Here is a 19,111-nt window from a genome sequence, read left to right as displayed (position 1 = left end):
GAGTTCCCACGGTGTAAACAACAAGGTGCATGTGGTACTGTGGGTGACCTGGGGACGTCAACTGGCCTCTGGCCCCCCTCCCCCCACCAGGAGCGTATACTGAAGTTGGAGGTTGTGACATACACAAATGGAAGCTTTAGCATGAACCCCCAAGCGTGTTTACAAGCGGCGTAAGACAAGAACCAGAAGGGCTTGGATGGGACCTTAGGGCCTTTCTCTCCTCCAGCTCCACCATGCCCGGGGCAAGGGTTTGACGCCCAGAGAGGGGAAGGGCTGCCCAAGGTCACACAGAGCATTACTTTCCGGATGAGTGGACTAGATAGCAAACAAGCGTGAAGAAACCTGGTCTTGCAGACCTAAGACCTGGCTCCTGAGCTTACTGACCTATAAAATGGGGCAGATGGCTTAGATGATTTGGAAGGTCCCTTCCAGTTCTGAAACATTCTGGTCTCTGTCAGAGTCATGTTTTAGAAGAAAGCAAAGTCGGAGAATATGGTTTCTTAAGGCCAATGGGTGTCTTTCTAGCTGTGTGTTACCAAGTGCCTAGGGGAGTTCCTAGCATCAAAAAAAATCCTTTAAATATCTGTTGTGGAATGAAGTGAATGAACATCATTCCCAGATAGGAGTCACTGTGGCTCATAGCAATGCTCCCTCTGTGAACACACTGAAGGGAGATGGGGAGAACAGGGGGATTCAGATCAGGGGATTGCTGCTTAGGAAGATATTACCACGTAAGGAAGAGGGGCCGTCGTGGGCTGGCAGGGCTCTGGAGATGTGCAGAAAGGCCAGGCCAGCCTGTTAGCCTGAGACAAGGAGGAGAGGGTAAGATGATGCCCAAAGAACCACACCTTGACTGTGTTCACCAGGAGCCAGGATGAAGTTGGATCAGGAGCATCCCCACCCTTGTTACCTTAAGGAGACCAAAAAGCCATGTACAGAGATGACTCAGGCCCACAAGAAAGAAAGAAAAAAAGAAAGGGAGGGAGCGAATCTTGATATAAGCTCAGCATGGTAGCTCACACTCCTTTTCAGGCACTGTGAAGACACGGTCAGCCTTTTAAGGAAAGTTTGCAAAGTAGAGATGAAAAATTGGGACCATGCAAGAAATGGGAAGGGTGCAGAAGGCACAGTCGTAGGGGTCCTGCCCTTTGTCCTCTGGGCCTGCCTGGACACCGGGGATGGCTTCCTGATCATAGGTACGCAGTGTTTCATCCAGACGGAACACACTCAAGATAGTTCAGGGACTTTTGTGGGGAGAAGGGAAAAGGAGAGTTTGTGAGGAATGGCTGCTCTTGAGGTAACCAGAAGGCCAACACACCACAGTAGCTTCCTCAGCTGATTAGACTTCTGGCCTAAAGCCATGAGAGGTCCTCCCATCTTGGAGGCAAAAGAATGGGACCAGGGTGGGCTCTGTTAAGGATGTAAGAGAAAAGTACTGATCACATCTCCCTGTCTCCTGCCTGCACTCATGCTCTCACTCAAGGCCAATCTGTGGGTCTGGTTGTAAATTCAGCACAATTCAAGAAACTAAGTGAGAAGAGTAGCTGACTTTGGAAGACAGCAATCAGGTCTCCCAAGGGCAATACTCACTCACCCATGGTCTAAGCACCTAAGTTACTACCACCTGGTCCACTGCTGGGGAGCTTGGGAACGCTCCTGTTGCCCTTTGACATTTACAGGCAGCTGTTTGCAGTGGTTTTGAGGGGTTAGGATCTTTTTGTTTGGGCTGAAAATCTAAACTGTGCAGATGAACACATGTCCCCCTGTGGACATCAGCTGCAGGGCCAATAAATGAAGAAGGCTAGATTTTGAAATCAGATAGTTGAGGTTTCAATCTCAGTTCAACTTTTTTTTTAACGTTTTATTTTATTATTATTAAGATTTTACTTATTTATTTGACAGAGAGAGAGAGATCACAAGTAGGCAGAGAGGCAGGCAGAGAGAGAGGGGGAAACAGGCTCCCTGCTGAGCAGAGAGCCCGATACGGGGCTCAATCCCCGCGACCCTGAGATCATGACCTGGGCCAAAGGCAGAGGCTCAACCGACTAAGCCACCCAGGCGCCCCCCTCAGTTCAACTTTTTTACCAGCTACGTGACCGTGGAGAAAGTCGTTCTCTGGCCAATTTCCTCATTTGTTTAAAAAAAAAATTGTACGGGATTATCGTATGCACCAGAAATTTCGTGTATATGTACACGTGCATACATGTGTGTGTATGTGTGGTGCCTAATTCCTAGCAGGCACCCAACATGTTTTCATCACCATCATCATAAGTTAACTGTGACGCTCAGATTTATGTCTCTGAGTAAATTTGGGCTGTTGAGCATTTGTATTTTCACTTAACAAATGTCTCATCATGCGAATTCCATTTGCATGCCTGACAAATAAGAGTATCATCCTCCTCAAGGAACTCTTACTGCAGACTCCCAAGGTTTTAAGCACCGTGTTAAATACACCACCACCTCCCCATCCTGTATTTGCCCACCTGCTACCAGTTTGGGAATATTATTCAGTGTTTCATTTCACAATACATCATGAAATGGCCAACTTGTTGATACAAAGTTGTCCATGTTGGGATTCTTGTCCTCCTATCTTTGTATCTCTTAGTCACTTTGGTAAGCCATATGGCTTGGTGATAAATCATTTTGTGAACATGTATAGATTGCCAGTTGAAATAAAACCTATCTAAATTCCAGAGACATATATAATCACAGCATAGTGTAATTTAATCTGTAAATTTGTGGCTATATGGAATCTTTCTAAGATCTCTTTCTCTTTCTAAGAGTTTTTAAGCCCAAAAAAATGGTATTGTGAGAAAATTGTAATTATAGCAAGGACTATAAAACAAATGCCATTGTCATTAAAAGTTACCATGTAATCTAAGGGCCAAGGTGTAGACCACGGCTTGCTTAATAAAGCAATATTGAGTCCACAGAGTTCCAGTTCTAGAAAGGTCTGGAGTGAACCATTGGAGTTTGACATGACATGGTTTTACCTGAAACCCTTTGAGGTTCAAAGATATTGGATTCACATGGGAATCAGACCTTTTAAGGAAAATCAACCTGTGTGTTCTATACTCATAATTATGAGACCTACGACTCATATATCAGAAATCACTCTGCAGGGGTGCCTGGGTGGCTCAGTGGGTTAAAGCCTCTGCCTTCAGCTCAGGTCATGATCCCAGGGTTCTGGGATCGAGCCCCACATGAGGCTCTCTGCCTGGCGGGGAGCCTGCTTCCTCCTCTCTCTCTGCCTGCCTCTCTGCCTACTTGTGATCTCTGTCTGTCAAATAAATAAATAAAATCTTGAAAAAAAAAAAAAAGAAATCACTGCAAAATGAAGTAGGCCTACATCTGTGCTCACTGAAGTCTCTCAGCAAATGTAATCATTACTGGTTTATTGTAATGAACCCACTGGATACTGAAGCTATTTCTTTCTCTCTTTTTTTAAAGATTTTCTTTTTAAGATTTTATTTATTTACCTGAGAGAGAGAATGAGAGGAAGAGAGAGCACGGGAAGTGAAAGGTCAGAGGGAGAAGCAGACTCCCTGCTGAGCAGGAAGCCCTATGTGGGACTGGATCCGGGGACTCCAGGATCATGATCTGAGCCAAAGGCAGTCGCTTAACCAACTGAGCCACCCAGGCACCCCAAAGCTATTTCTTAAGTATACCCTATCACTACATCCTCTCAAATACGCATATAATATTAAATGCAGACAGCAGTGGGACAGCATTGGAATGTTAAGTGCCCCGTATGTACTAGCATTGTCTTTCTCTCCTGCCCTCAATCCAAACTGGAGAGAGTGGTTTCTGGATCCCAGGGGACTGCTCTACTGCTCTTAGAAATCTTCGTCCTTTTCAGGAATTTTTGCTTCTGGGTTCTAAGAATCGTAGGTTCCCCTAGAGTTCCATCATTCTCTGGGATAAATCAGACTGGAGCCCATGTGCTGTAAGCTGAGCCTGGCAGACACAGCTGACCTTTCAGGGGTGGAGGCAACAGGACGTGCCTTTTGTTTCTTCATCTGTAAAATGGGAAGATGTTTCCAGCTTCTGGGTGAGACTGCAAACAAGAAAATGCTTTGTAAACTGTGAAATGCTGTGAAACAGAAGCTGGAATGAAATTGACATAACATAGAACTCCCTCTCCCTGAGCCTTCATCCTTCCACAGCAGGGAGGAGCCAGCATCCCTCCGGAAGGACGGAGGAAACAGTGTAAGGTAGTTGAACAAATAGAATGAAGGCCTCCTGTGCGGAGGAGGAAGCCCTCCTCCCCCACCCCTGCCACAGTAGGACGTCAGGCTGCTCCAGTAACTTACCATCTTGTTAACTCTGGGGAAGGCAGGACTTTCTGCTTTGGTCTCCACCTGGTTGTTCTGAAGTAGGGGGAAGGGACACAATAGCAGCAAGGCTACTAATATTTTTCATGTTCTTTTTGACAGAATACCTCTGGTAGGCATTTCTCCAAGCCCATGATGACACAGTCCAAAAAAAAAAAAAAAAAAATGTGGGGGCTGGGGGGTTATCCCTTCCCCTTTCCTCTCTACAAAGCTGTTGACGTTCACTCTTGGATTCTATTTTGACAAGAGCAAGCAGGAACCCATCAGAGCACCGTGGGTCCCATGCTTTCCACAGGCCATAGGTCTGATCAGACATGTGGGTCGTCTTGCCTGGAAATGTATCATAAGGTCTGGAAACAAATCATTATATGGGTCTTTAGTCTCTCTCCAGGGGGGTTTCTGTAGTATCGTGGCTGCTTAAAAGCCCTCCTCACTGCTCTGGGGAGACAGAGCTGCTCACGAGTGAGGTTTAATCCAATTCAAAGTCTGCTGGTCTTGAGCAAGGGAGAGAAACTCTACACACAGAAATCTCTCTTCTCTACCTTCACATATTTTTACAAAAGTGGTGAGGGTGCCCCAAAGTGAGGCAGGGGGACTTCCTCGATCTCAAAGCCCCAAGCACCCAATGACGGGGCTGGTAGGGACCATCTGCTGCTGTTCCGTAGGCAGAAAGGACCCCCTCTCTCCTCTTCTGCCTGGTGGCCTGTTTATCACTAAAAATGCCATTTGGGGATGTCCCCTCTTTTGCTTCTGTTGTCTCACCACCAGACGAGTGAAGAAGAAGAGGAGTTAGAGGAGGAGGAGGAGGACCCGGAAGAAGATAGGAAATCCACAAGAGAAGAGGAGAGTGAAGTGCCCAAGTCTCCTGAGCCACCGCCAGGCCCCGCGCTGGCTCCCGCGGAGGGGCCACCCCTGCAAGCCCTCGGCCAGCCGTCCGGCTCCTTCATCTGTGAGATGCCCAACTGCGGGGCTGTAAGTGTCGCCGTGTCCTCCGGGAAGCTGGGACTAGGAGGGCAGCGGGCTATGCCTGGCTTTAAGGACAGAGCACTTTAGAAAGGCTGTACTTTTAGCAAGGAAAGTTTCATTGCATTAGCAATGCAAGTTTCACATTGCATTGGTGTTTTTTTCCTGTGTTTCTATTTCCTTATTCACTCAGCTGGCAGATGTTGATGAGCCGGCACATGAGCGCTGGGGCGCTCTGGGGCCCCTGAGAAGGTCCCTGCCTTCAGGAAGCTTATGATCCGAGCTCCTCAGAGCTACTGAGCATGGTTTCAGCAGTGAGCCTGAAACATGCCATGTTTCTTGGTGCCCCTCCACCCCTCGGGGCCATGTGACACTAGGTCCTGCCCCCTTGGCACGAACTGAAATGCCTTGGGGGAGCCCACGGAGAAGGCTTGCCCTCTCGTAACACTTGTCCCCATTCCTGGTCATCTCACCTGTCCGGAAGGTTTTGCGTTTCATGATTCCATTAAGTGTTACTCATTCAAATGTCAGTAATTTGAAATTTGAGAAAATCATTACAATGATTTGGCTGAAGTTTACCTTTGTATGCTTTGCAAAGAACCAAGAAAGTTTTTACTAAGCAATTTAATCATGTAAACAGGCTGAACGTGAGTCTGTACAATTAACATAGTACTTTTCAAGTACGTTGGAAATACCATTTAGCTAAAATAAAACAAATTCAAAATCATCCTTAGCACTAAGGAAGGCCTTATGCAATCTATACTGGTCTGGTCTAAGGCCCCCAGTGTATCTTAAAGGATAAATTTTTTTTAAGGTGTAAACTTTAGACTTTCAGTCCTTCACCAGTCCCCCACTAGCCTGCATTGTTGAACTTTTCCTGAGTCAGATTTCTTAAAGCCAGGCACGCCTGTACAGGTAAGTTCTAGAGGTATTCCTCAAAAAATGAGAATGTTAACTCCTTCACGAGAACCCTTGTGTTTTCCAAGCTGGTGCTCATCTTTGCTTGTATATTATGTAGGACAACACTGTTTTTCAGAGTGTATTGAATGGTGCTTGATAATTCTGACATTTAGATGGAGAAAGCAATAGTCTTTAAAATATTTAGATACTAACGCAGAAATTCACTTGATTTACGTTTGAGAAAAAAACTGGAAAAGTAAGAAAAAAAGATACGTACATCTGGCATTAGCTTCGAAGAAAACAAGAAATTGCTAGCTTGTTTCTGTCTTTGATGTTTAATGACCTGGAAGCATCACCACATCATTTCCATTTTGTATAGAGCTCTTCCATTCAGGGATGGTTAAGATGTGACTTTCAATGCCAGTATTTCTGGGTGAATTAGTTTAGAAATTCACTGTTTTCATCGGCTCATAGTTCGGTGTACGGTAAATTCTTGACTGAGTGGGAAGTCATCTTTCACTTTTGCCAATCAGGAATGCTCAGCAAGCTGGATATTTTTTAATGATTTTTAAATTCACAGGGAGAAAACATGTTAGTTTTATTCCTTGCCTAAGTCTGGAGGTTTGGGTTGCTAAATCAGCCATAGATTTATTTTTTTCCCCCGGTAAGACCATAAACAGAACTCATGAATTTCACACAGAGCAAACCTCCTACAGCTCCATGGGTAGGCCTGTTAGCTGATGGGTTTAACAAGCTGGAAGTCGGGTCTCTTCAAATTCAGGGAAGCGGATTGCATCTCTTTATAGTAGTGGTGCTCAACTAGGAATGATTTTGTTCCCCAAGAGCATTTGGCAATGTCCAGAGACATTTATGTCACATCTGGAGAGGTGCTGTTGGCTTCTCCAGGGTAGAGACCAGAATGCTGCTAAAATTCCTACTTAACATGGCCCCACTCCAACAAAAACTATCTGGCACCAAATGTCAGTCATACTGAAGTTGGGAGAGACTGCTTTATGGCAAGTTTCAAAACACTGTCCAGGTCCTGCCCCTTTTTATCATCCCACAGTAAAATCTGGGAGTCTGAAACATTGCTTCGACAATTGGTCACTGATTAAGGCTTGGATGTAATATACAGAATTTATCAGAGCCTCTAATCAGTGTCTTTCCACCTATGTTTCTTGGGGTGCTGGGGCTTTCCATGGTAGGGAGATAGAGCTGAGCAAATAGGCCCACTTCCTGGGGTGCTGGCTCTATTTCAGCCAGAACAGCTCTGCTTTTAACTTTGAGCTTTTGCACAAGACCTGATTTGTTTTGTTTTGTTTTTCTTAAAGCAAAAGAAAGAAAGGAAAGGGAAGGAGAAAAGGGGAGGGGAGGAGAGGGAGGTCATTTCCAACTTAAAAAAAAAAAAGTTTGGAAGCTGGTCAACTCCCTCATCTTACAGATGGAAAAAAAAAAAAAAAATCAGGTGTACAGAGGGGAAATGGCCCAGCAGCCCTCCCTATGACACAGAGGTGCTGGATCTTGCCCCCCACCCCTGACTGCTAGATAGCGACTTTGTCCTTCAGACTCGGCTGCAGTGCTTCTTGTCTTCCAGTTGTAACAATGATGCAGGTTTTTTTATGGGCACAGTGTTAGTGGTGGTAGTATTTGACCTTGACCTTTTCGTGCCCACATCCAAAATTTGCTTACATAAAACCCCCGCACCCCGTCATTAAACACTGTTTCAAGTATCACATGTTTCACCATTGAGTAACTAATAACCCTAATTTCCTTTTCAGGACTGTAGATGTCATGTCACTCCCTTTCTTCCCCAGGTGTTCAGCTCCCGACAGGCACTGAACGGCCATGCCCGCATCCACGGTGGCACCAACCAGGTGACCAAAGCCCGGGGGGCCATCCCCTCTGGGAAGCAGAAGCCAGGCAGTGCCCAGAGTGGGTACTGCTCAGTGAAGAGCTCCCCCTCTCACAGCACCACCAGCGGTGAGACAGACCCCACCACCATCTTCCCCTGCAAGGAGTGTGGCAAGTACGTGCCGTTGGACCGGGGACCAAATCTGAGTCTGTGATGAATAAGTACTCTGTGGAGGCCTGGCCAAGATGGTCTGAGGTTTCTTCAGCTAGAAAAAGAACCCAGTGTTTCCAAATACTCCCTCGTATCATCCTTGTGGTCTGCACAGAGCCTCGGGGTGGGTGGACCTTGTCTCTGACTCAGAATATGGTCATTTCTGATATCCTCATGCCTAATAAGGACAGACAACTTCAGGGCAAACCTCCAGTAACAAAAACTTCCCTCTTTTTCATAAACGGTGGGTGGGACTCTGATTCCCACTCCATCCCTTCACACCCAAACCATATTCACCAGTGTTGCTCTCTTTGCATTCCTTCTGAGTGATTTGAGAATGGCTCTGAAACAGGTATCAGGAAGTATCCTCTCACTGCAGGCTCCTTCCTGTGTCCAGGGCAGACATCACTAGCCGATTGCTGCACTCTTTGCTGTCATCTTAAGACAGGACCTCAGATCTTTTCCACCCGAATGCTTCAAGCAGGCACAACCAATTGATCAGGATGACTCAGGAGACAAAGCCTGTTTGTCATGGCTGCCCTTTTAAGTATAACTGAAGACCACTCAGAGAGGAAAACCGACAGCAGGCAGTACTAGTAACATCTAACACTTGCTGAGCACTCACTTTGGGAACTACCTTATGTGCAGGAGCTCATTTTAATCCTCACACAGAAACTCCATGTGGTACAGAGACTGTTTTTATCCTTGTTACACAAATAAAGATTGAAAATCAAGTAAAATAACTTGCCTCTGGTCACACTCCCCTTCAGAGCAGAGCTGAGATTTGGCCTGTCTCTGTCAAAGTGCAGAGCCCAGGACCCTGACCACTGCTCCATCTTATCGGTCTGTTTATTTTAAGTGGAAAAGATCCCGGATGTTAAGAAGCACAGCCTTCCCTCCCACACCATCCAGGGTAGAACTACACGTCTCAGTGAGCCCACCTGACTTGGAGGGGTTGTTTTGAGTGACTTCCTTGAGCATCCCTAGTTGTATGAGTGAGGCCCAGGAGGACCTCTGCCTATGGTACTCATTAGGCTATTTCCGACAACCTACTAGTACCTGCCATTTGTAGGGTACTGTTTACTGGCACAGTTCTAACGGATTCGTACGGGTATTGATTAATTTAATCTTTAGTGCCACAGGGTAGGCCCTTTTACTTATTTTTTTTTAAGATTTTATTTATTTATTTGACAGAGATCACAAGTAGGCAGAGAGGCAGGCAGAGGGAGAGGAAGGGAAGCAGGCTCCCCGCTGAGCAGAGAGCCTGATACGGGGCTCGATCCCAGCACCCTGGAATCATGACTCAAGCCAAAGGCAGAGACTTTAACCCACTGAGCCACCCAGGCGCCCCAGGGTAGGCCCTTTTAGTAGGCGCTTTTTGACAAGCCGAGAAAATGTAGCACAGAAAGAGTAAGGTGTTGGTCACAGTGCAAATCTGAGTCGGGATTCAGGCTACGCAGCCTGACCCAGGCCAGTGCTCTGAGTGAACCTAACTCCATCTGGTGGCTCTCGCCAAGGTGAGATGGAATTAGCAGCAGTCTTCTCTCTGTGAAGCACAGCGATGAGGGAGATGCCTTTAGTGCCGCTCCCCTGTGTTCTCATACCCCTCAGAGCCAGGACAAGGTATCCCTCCCTTCATCTTACCACGGAGACACGAGCCCCCAGATGGATCATTAGGCTTCCGGACTTGAAGTAAGGAACCATCTTCGGACTGACTCTATCTCCCACCTGTCCCCTGAGAGGAGCCAACACCTCCTTCTACTCACTTTTGGGACACACGGGCTACAACTCCTTGTTCCAGCAGGTGGAGACAAAGAACATTTTAACAAACCAGAATTAGCATCTTGAGCTCGCTGGCTGTCTCTCAGTGACACCCATTAAGTGTTTTTCTTGTCTTGTTTTGATGTTGCTTGGGACCTTTTAATACCATAACTCCAGTTAAGATTTTATGGAAAATAGAAATATTTTCTGTGGTTTTCCGGAGTAGGAATAACAGGCAAATGTTTGCAGAATGCCTGTTTTAGCTGCTGAAATTATGTTCATTACATGAAACGGTTTCAATATGTGCAATTGTGATTCATCAACTCTGCTTGTCTTAGAAATCAGAGGGTTTTTTTTTTCCATTTCCCTTTATGAGCTCAGGAATGAATGCAGGGTATCTGTGCCACCCCCTCTCCCAAAAGAGGCAGCCTCACATCTGGACAAACGGTTTCTGAAAAAGGTTCAGAGAGAAATATTTCAGGCTTTGTGGCCCATACTGTCCATGTCACAACTTCCAGTGCTACCATTGCTGAGCAGAGCAGCCACAGACGGTCCATAAACAAATAGACATGGCTGGGTTCCAATAAAACTTTTATTTATGAAAATTCAGCGGGCTGAATTTGGTCCATTGACTGTAGTTTGCAGGCTCCTTGTCTCGAAGTTTCTCAACCTCAGCAGTGACATTTGGGTCTGATCAGTCCTTGTTTGGGGAAGAAGGGACCACCCTCCACACGATGGGTTAGGGAGACCACCCTGACCTCTACCTACTGGGTGCGAGAAATAACCATCCTCCCCTTGAGTTGTGACAGTCAAAAATGACTCCACACATCGCCGGGTGTCCCCGGGAAGGCAGAATCACCCGCAGCTGAGAACTACTATTTCCTTCTAAAGCTAAAAGGAGGAAATTATGACAATATGCTGGCCAACGAGAAGGGGCCTTAGGTGAAAAGGAGTGGTGGGTGTAGCTCAGAAGTCAAGTACAATGAAGATGGAATTGAGGGGGGCATTGGATTTGGCCACACAGAGTGGTGAGCTTGAGAAGAGGGTTGGGGCTGCAGTGGAGGCGAGAAGAATCCAGTTGGGGAGGGTGAAGGAGAGAGGAAGATACCAAGTGTGAAAGATCGGGCAGAGCCTTCCAGAAATTTGACTATGGAGTAACAGGGACAGAAGCCAGAGGCAGATGATGGGCTTTATTATGGGAACTCTGAGAGCTCAGCAGCATGACTGAGGGATTCTCCAGTTGTGATGAGGAGACGGGGGTGGGGGAGGCTAAAGGGGGAGAAAGGCACATGCTGTGGACCACAGATGGACAGGAAGGCCTTTGAGAACCCATCCTCCATTGTCCCAGGGAGGAAGCCTAACGCACTGTACATGTGCTCCTGTGCCCACCTCCTTGCCCTTGTAATGCTTAGAGAGGAGAAGCAACAGGAGCAGGAGGTCCTAGGTGACCCAGGGACTCTCCATGCCACCCAAACCAGATGTTAGACCACGAAGCACCTATTCCCTGTAGGGCATCCAGATTTCCAAGAACTCAGATCCCCTAAATTTCACATGCTGCTTTTTCTTCATCTTTAGAGTCTTCTTCAAGATCAAAAGCCGAAATGCGCACATGAAAACGCACAGGCAGCAGGAGGAACAGCAGAGGCAAAAGGCTCAGAAGGCAGCTTTTGCCGCCGAAATGGCCGCCACCATCGAGAGGACTACGGGGCCCGCGGGGGCACCGGGGCTGCTGCCCCTGGACCAGCTGAGCCTGATCAAACCCATCAAGGACGTGGACATCCTCGATGGCGATGTGGTCCAGCAGTTGGGAGGCGTCATGGAAGAGGCCGAGGTCGTGGACACGGATCTCCTCTTGGACGACCAAGATTCGGTTTTACTTCAGGGTGATGCCGAACTATAAAGGCCCACTTGTCACGCAGAGACAGCCAACACCCACGGCCTCCGTCTTCGTTAATCAGGAAACCTGGACTCCCTGCTCGTTTTGTAACCATTTTAAACTACCTGTTTAAAGAAGTGGTCGTTTCATTCAGGTTTAGGAAAAAAAAAAAATTTCTTTCAGTTTCTTTTCCTTTTATTTAAAAAAAATCGATGTTTCTGTGGGAGGTTGGAGGGAATAAATAATTGGCACAACTCTATTTAAGAGGTGTTTCATCTGGGCTGCATTCCCACGAACTCATTCCTGGCAGGGAATAAACCTGACCTTCAATGTTCTTTTGCTTTCAGATGTCAACCATCCTTGCTGCCTTTGATTCCAAAGCTTGCCGTGAGCGTGTGGATGCGTGTGCGTGTGTGAAGCAGGCTCCCCTCTTCATGTTGGGGCCTTGGGCCATCCTTTCCCACTAAGAGTTATTTTTGTTCCGTTCTGACCTCATTCTGGAGTTTGCAGCGAACCCGGAGTCTCTGGCAGGAGATTCTGTGCTAAGGGGTAACTTTCCAGTGAGCAAAGCAAGCCCTCCTCTTACACAGCTTTCCTCTAGCACATACACCATTTGGAAAGTTGACCAAATGTGAAAATAAGTTTTCTCCCTGTCTCGGCTATCCCCGTTGGCCTGTTTCCAGGAGTACTGTACAATTTCAGGCTTTCACTCCAAGGCCAGGCTTTACTGAGGACCTGGTCCCTAGAGCAAGTACATCATCCTCTCCCGTGCTCCCCTGGGGAACTGGTTGGTTCCGATTCGTGGATTGGCAGAGCCGTGTCTCGGTTTGAGCTGTCTAGAGGAAAACAACCCCAACCATGAAGTTGCCAGGGCTGTTTAGGGAAAGTGGTTGAAGGTCACATGTTCTGGAATACTGAGAAGTGTTCTTTTGCCCAAAAACTAGACTGGAAGAGCCCATTCTTTTTTGCAACACTGTTTAATGGTCCATGGAGTTCTGGAATTACTTTGTGTCCCTTGGAAGTACTGTGAAACCTCATTCGCTGAGATTCTGCTGTCATTCACCTTTGCTGAACTGTTTCCTAACGGATTTAACAGCAAATACAAGTGAAATAGCATTAAAGGCCAACAGTAATGGTTTCAGATACCACTTGAGCCACCAATATTTGCATTCAAACAAGGAATGTATCCATTCAAGTCATTAACCAAAGCACTTCTAGAATTCTCCAAGCTACAGAACTCTGCTTCCTCCTGTCTCCTTAGCAGGGTTGCTGTTTGTACTTGGAAGATAATAAGCCTGTAATCTTCAAAAATGGCATGTAGCTCAGGCTTTTGAGCTGAGTCAGACTGCCCCCTCCCTGGGTAGGGCAAATGAGCACGTGTCTTCAGAATGGGACGCAGCCCAGCAGAGAGGACTGCCCCCAGCGAACTCCCCTGGAGCATTAATGCTGCCTGACTTCTGGAAGGAGGGCTTTCAGGCCTTGCCCCACCCCAAGGAGGCTGGCTCCCCGAGCTTGTGTAGGTGTGGCCTGTCCCGGAAGACTCTGCTGGCACATTAGTTAATAGCTTGACATTAGCAGGTCAGCCAAACATGAGGACAGGACCCGAGCATCTTTTAAGTTTGACTCCAGCAGAAGCATTTTAGCACACGCTCGCTTTCCCTCGCGGCCCCGCCTAGGCAGTGTTCTCTGAATCTCAGGAAAGCCACAGTCAGAAGATAAATGTAAAGGTTCTTTTTGTTTCTGTCTTTGCGTTTTCAGAAAAAAAAGGCCTTGGAGGTTTCATTCATCCTTTCCTACAGGCAAAAAGAAAGGTTTTATTTGCTGCCATTCTAGACAGATTATTCTCTCTTCTATTTTGGGTTAAAACTGCCCAGGCCATGTGCATCAACTTTGTGGCAGAATTGTTCCAGAACCATTCCATAAGATCAGTGGATTGCGGCTGTCCCGGTGACTGCTTCCCGAGGCATGTGCCGGCCTCTGAGAGTGATTCTGGAATGGTTCTGCTATCGGGTCTATGAAAGCTTATCTATCGAAGGAGCAAACACCCAGAAACATGTTTATAAAGCAAATGTCCTTGTTGTGTTTGGAGACTTGCCCAGCCGTTCCAGTTTTAAACATTAAAAATAAACTGAGTTGCCAAGGCAAAAAATGTAATGCACAATTTAATTTTGATTTTTCATGCAGTATAATGTAAGCATCTTTGACTTGAAATAACCAAAGAACTCCTCCTTAACGAGACAGTTCAAATTCCTGAAGTAGTATTTCTTGACAATATCAACTTAAAGAATTGACTTCACGGTAAAATATTGCACTTATTTTCCTTCTGAAATGATCCTGCCTGCATGTATGTGTTGTGTTTTTGCTTCCCTCGCCCTCCCCACCCCAAAGAACTTCTCTTCCTAAAGATTAATGTCTTCAACACCGTTACTGTTTACTATCAGATGGTTTTTCATTAGTGAATTTAGACCTCTTTGAGAAAGCTTGTATATAAAAAGTTAACAGATATATTTTATGGAAAAACCCATCTTATTTTCAAATATATTTAACTGCTGTTATATTTTATTAGAGGAAGGTTGTAAATATTTTCTAGGAGTTCTATTGTAAAGAAAAGTATTTTTGAAAAAAATTAATGTAATAAAAACGAAAACATTTTTAAATAGTGTTGTGATTGCTTCCTGTTCTGGCTTCGTTATGTTCTATTCTCAGCAAATGACTTGCATGCCTTCTCATTTCAGGATGTAATTTATTCAGGTTTGCACTATTATAAGTTGACATCATAATATTTAGTGTACTTAACTGTATTTTTCCCGGAATGCAGGTCCCTTGGTCCGTATCCAAAGCACTATGTATTAGCATCTTCATAATTTTTTCTTTTGTAACGTGTGTATTTTTAATAAGGATTTTATGTAACATTTTGGCAAAAAGAGGACAGTATTTTCTAGTGAATTTTATAATACATTTTGCTAAAAATGTTTCTTCCTGGGTCAGTTTTTGTTAAGGTGAACCAAAAGTCTTATTTTACCAGGGGTTAAAAAAAAAAAAAGTTTGAAGCTTGAAAGCAAAGTTATATTTAAACATCATATGTAACAAACAAATAAAGATGTTTTATAGACTTGTCCTAAAAAGGTGCATTCCTTCAAAACTAAAATGAGGCATTCTAGATTGGTTCTCCTCCTGAGTGAAAAGCATTTTTTTTTTAAGTTCTCACAATCCTTTTTTTCAGAAAGAGAGCCAGAAGAATTTTACTTACAAGGTTCCAGGCATTAGCCTTTTCAGAAATTTATTACAGTTCCTATAGCTAGGCATTCATCAAACAGAGATGTAACCAAATAGACACTGTCCTATTTATATGTGAAAACCTGATTCAATACTGCATCAGCTGCTCTGAAAATAAAATGTTATCTTTTTGAGTTTCATTTGGCTTAAACATTCCTTCTTTCTAGCCACTTCTTAATGCTGGATAAGTGCTAATTTACCTACTAGTTGGTTTCTGTAGACCAATTCAGAGGTCTGCCGATGACACTTAGTGGCTCATTGAAGCACCCTCTACCCAACACTTCCTGGAGACAAGGACATAACATTTCTGCTACAAAGAGAGGATGAGCCCCTTGCCAGGTCAGTGGTCTCTACACTAAACTGCCTGGCCTATAGCTTATGGGGGCTCAGTATCACACGCAGGTGGCCCATGGTGAATTCACCACCAAGTCCCCCAGCCACCCTGGTGTATCAGCTTTGCTAGTCTGGATTTCCAAATTCTGGAGTGTGCTTACTTTTTAACGATTAAAAACAAACTTGAGGTGCCACCCAGGCACCCCACTAAACAAATATTTCTTTTTTTAAAGATTTTATTTATTTATTTGACAGACAGAGATTGCAAGTAGGCAGAGAGAGAGGAGGAGGCAGGCTCACTGCTCAGCAGCAGCCCCATCTGCTGAGCAGTGAGCCCAATGCGGGGCTCGATCCCAGCACCCTGAGGTCACGACCTGAGCTGAAGGCAGAGGCTTTAACCCACTGAGCCACCCAGGTGCCCCCAAACAAATACTTTTTTTAAAAATTTGCTTTAAGTGGGGCATACCCACTCAAGCCTTTTGATCTAGGTTCTTTGGAGGGGGGGGATTACTTTAATATTTAGCTATCAGTTTTAGACAGTTCTGTATAAATAAAATAGCAATTCCTCTAGAAGCAGCATGTACGTGGCCAGTGTTGTAAATTTAAATTCTGCTTGCAGAGGTTCACGTGTCCAATCTGAAGACGTTTTCCTGTTTATTCATTCAGTACTCTACGATACCCGTGTAGAAAACACTATTCTTTTTTATTTTTTTAAATATTTTATTTATGTATTTGAACAGACAGAGATCACAAGTAGGCAGAGAGGCAGGTAGAGAGAGAGGAGGAAGCAGGCTCCCTGCTGAGCAGAAAGCCCGATGCGATGCGGGTCTCCATCCCAACAATCCTGAGATCATGACCTGAGCCAAAGGCAGAGGCTTTAACCCACTGAGCTACCCAGGCACCGCAGAAAACACTATTCCACACTGTATTATACATGTGGGAAGGGAGTGTGTGAAGATGACCAACATTCCTTCCTGCCGATTTAATACTTAGAAAGAACACACAGAGGTCTGGGACTTGATCTAATTTCACCACTGGGAAGAGAAAAGGTCATGTTTTATTAATAATCTGAACCTCGTTACCACCATTGCCTCCCCCAGCAATGTGTATCGGGTGCTCAGCAACAACTTGTTAAATTGATTAATTATTAATAATACTAATATAAATAAATAATATTAATATCAGTATTAATAATACTAATATAATAAATAAATTTATTAATTTCCTCTACTCTTCCAGGTATGCATGTGTGAATGTGTGTGTGTAAATAAAGCCTCTTGAAATTCATAGACTCCCAGTCTACCTCCCTCAACCACAGCCAGCCAGCCGAGGTGTGCTCTAGGAATGAGGATGTGTTTCAATGTTGACACAAGCAAAACACGTTTAAGAAGACATGTTAAGAAATTGAATAATATGTTCCTAAGTGAACCATAGATGACCACAGACATCCCTGTATTAAAGAGCCAAAGTGGGGTACCTGGGTGGCTCGGTCATTAAGCGTGTGTCTGCCTTTGGCTCAGGTCATGATGCCAGGGTCCTGGGATCAAGCCATACATCAGGCTCCCTGCTCAGCAGGGAATCTGCTTCTCCCTCTCCCACTGCCCTTGCTTGTGTTCCCTCTCTCACTGTGTCTCTCTCTATCAAATAAATAAATAAATAATAAAAGTCTTTTTAAAAAGAGAGGAAAAGGTGCTGATTATTTCCTTTATATAAGAGAGATAATCTTTGGGGCACCTGGGTGGCTCAGTGGGTTAAAGCCTCGGCCTTCGGCTCGGGTCATGATCCCGGGGTCCTGGGATCGAGCCCCACATGGGGCTCTGTGCTCAGCCGAGAGCCTGCTTCCTCCTCTCTCTCTCTGCCTACTTGTGATCTCTGTCTGTCAAATAAATAAATAAAATCTTTAAAAAAAAAGATAATCTTTGAAAAGGGCTGCCCTCCCCACCCCACTGCGCCCCAAGGTCAGTTGTAAAGGCCGGAGAAGCCATCCCGGCTTGTCTTGCACTCCAACACACCTACCCTTACCACACTGGTGCTTGCTTTGGGCTGTTTTAGGTCATTACTTCCTCTGATTGTGTAACTTCATTTTTAGCGATAACTGGCATTGTTAAAATCCCTTCTTTGAGATGTGCTTGACATACAAAAAGCCATACATATTTAACATATACAACTTGATGAGCTGTAACTTTGAAGATAAGTATATACCTGTGAAACCATCACAATCAAGGGAAAAGGGCTGTCTTTTAAAACAGAACCACTGGTGCAATCAAAATATAAGGTAGAAATATATGACTCATACATTTTTGTTCTTCCTGAATATAAAGCAAGGTGTACTTGCCTCAACTGCATAGAATCATTTGCCCTCCTACTCATCTTTTTTTTTTAAAGATTTATTTATTTATTTAACAGAGGGAGAGATCACAAGTAGGCAGAGAGGCAGGCAGCGAGAGAGGAGGAAGCAGGCTCCCCGCTGAGCAGAGATCCCGATATGGGGCTCGATCCCAGGACCCTGAGATCATGACCTGAGCTGAAGACAGAGGCTTTAACCCACTGAGCCACCCAGGCGCCCCGACCTCCTACTCATCTTACAGTAAGTCAGACATTTGGAAGTTTGAGTAGTGGGAAGAGGCCCATGATGGCTGGGTCAAGCTGGAGAGCCCTGTCCTTGCCTACACACCATGGCAGATAACCCCCTCTATGGCCCCACGGCTGGCAAAACCTCTCACAGTGACTCTCCCCTTCGCCCCCAGTTAACTGGACCTGGGCTGGCACCTGACCCTATGCTATTGGGCCCATAGGCTGCTTGGTGACACACAATATGGTTTGGCCCAGGAAAACACAGGGACCAAATCAAATCTCCAGATTTGAGGGTAAGAATGGAGAAACACAGTGAGCCAAAGGCAACCAGCAATGGCCACATGCAAGGCAGAATTCTGGAAGAGCAGAAGCTCTTTGAAAGCAGGGAAAGCCCACCATTAGAGAGACCATGTTTGGTCTCAAAAATGGAGACGATATCCAGTCCTTAAGGTTGCTTTGAACCCACTTTTCCAGTTCTAGGGGTAGTTCAGTGCACATGTTTTTAAAAATAAAAATAAGTCCTTTCTCTTGCAGGGAGGTGGGGGAGTGGGGATCTCTAGCCCTCGAATCCACAGGGACTTAAATAGAACTGCATGTCATCACAGAGTAACCCACTGCAACCCACTGCAAAGGTAGACACGTACAGAGCTAAGACTTTGAAGATGGTTATTGGTTCAGCTGTAACTAATTCATAGGAGTCATTTCATCTCTGAACCTCAGTGACCTCACTCTAAAATTAGGATAAAATTTGTGTCTTCCTGTGAGGATCAAATTGGGGGAATGTCACCATCATTGTGGCTGTGGAACACTCAACCACCAGAGACTACTCAAAGCGGGCAGGAGGCAGGCTGAAAGCTGTTGCAGAAATGCTGTTAAGAGAAACAGATGCAAACTTCAGAAGTAACAGGAGAATTGGAGAGCTACTGGAGAGCCCCACTGGCTGGGAGAGACCAGCCAACTTTGAATGTCACAATTCAGAGAGGGAGCCTAGCTCTGAAAAGGGCGCTGGGCAGCCTGCCAAAGCTGGGCGCA

At 45.4% G+C, this 19,111-nt stretch overlaps 1 protein-coding gene across 21 annotated transcripts in view; it reads left to right on the top strand.

The window, feature by feature from the left end:
• The window catches only part of TRERF1 (transcriptional regulating factor 1), a 201,019-nt gene extending 188,030 nt beyond the window's left edge, over window positions 1-12,989 (top strand). For 18 of the 21 annotated variants that reach the window (XM_046005300.1, XM_046005295.1, XM_046005291.1 and 15 more), the window contains 3 exons: window positions 5,103-5,306; window positions 7,976-8,223; window positions 11,596-12,989. In XM_046005300.1, the coding sequence (XP_045861256.1) occupies window positions 5,103-5,306; window positions 7,976-8,223; window positions 11,596-11,920 (777 nt within the window). In that variant the 3' untranslated portion in view covers window positions 11,921-12,989. The remainder of the gene's footprint in view (window positions 1-5,102; window positions 5,307-7,975; window positions 8,224-11,595) is intronic. The other 3 variants (XM_046005306.1, XM_046005303.1, XM_046005301.1) reach the window with 1 other exon arrangement.
• The last annotated feature ends 6,122 nt before the right edge of the window (window positions 12,990-19,111 follow it).

The sequence above is a fragment of the Meles meles genome, chromosome 5 (genome assembly GCF_922984935.1).
Source record: "Meles meles chromosome 5, mMelMel3.1 paternal haplotype, whole genome shotgun sequence".
NCBI classification, from domain to species: Eukaryota; Metazoa; Chordata; class Mammalia; order Carnivora; family Mustelidae; genus Meles; species Meles meles.
The sequence above is the reverse complement of the archived record's forward strand: the minus strand, read 5'-3'. Positions and strand labels throughout refer to the sequence as shown.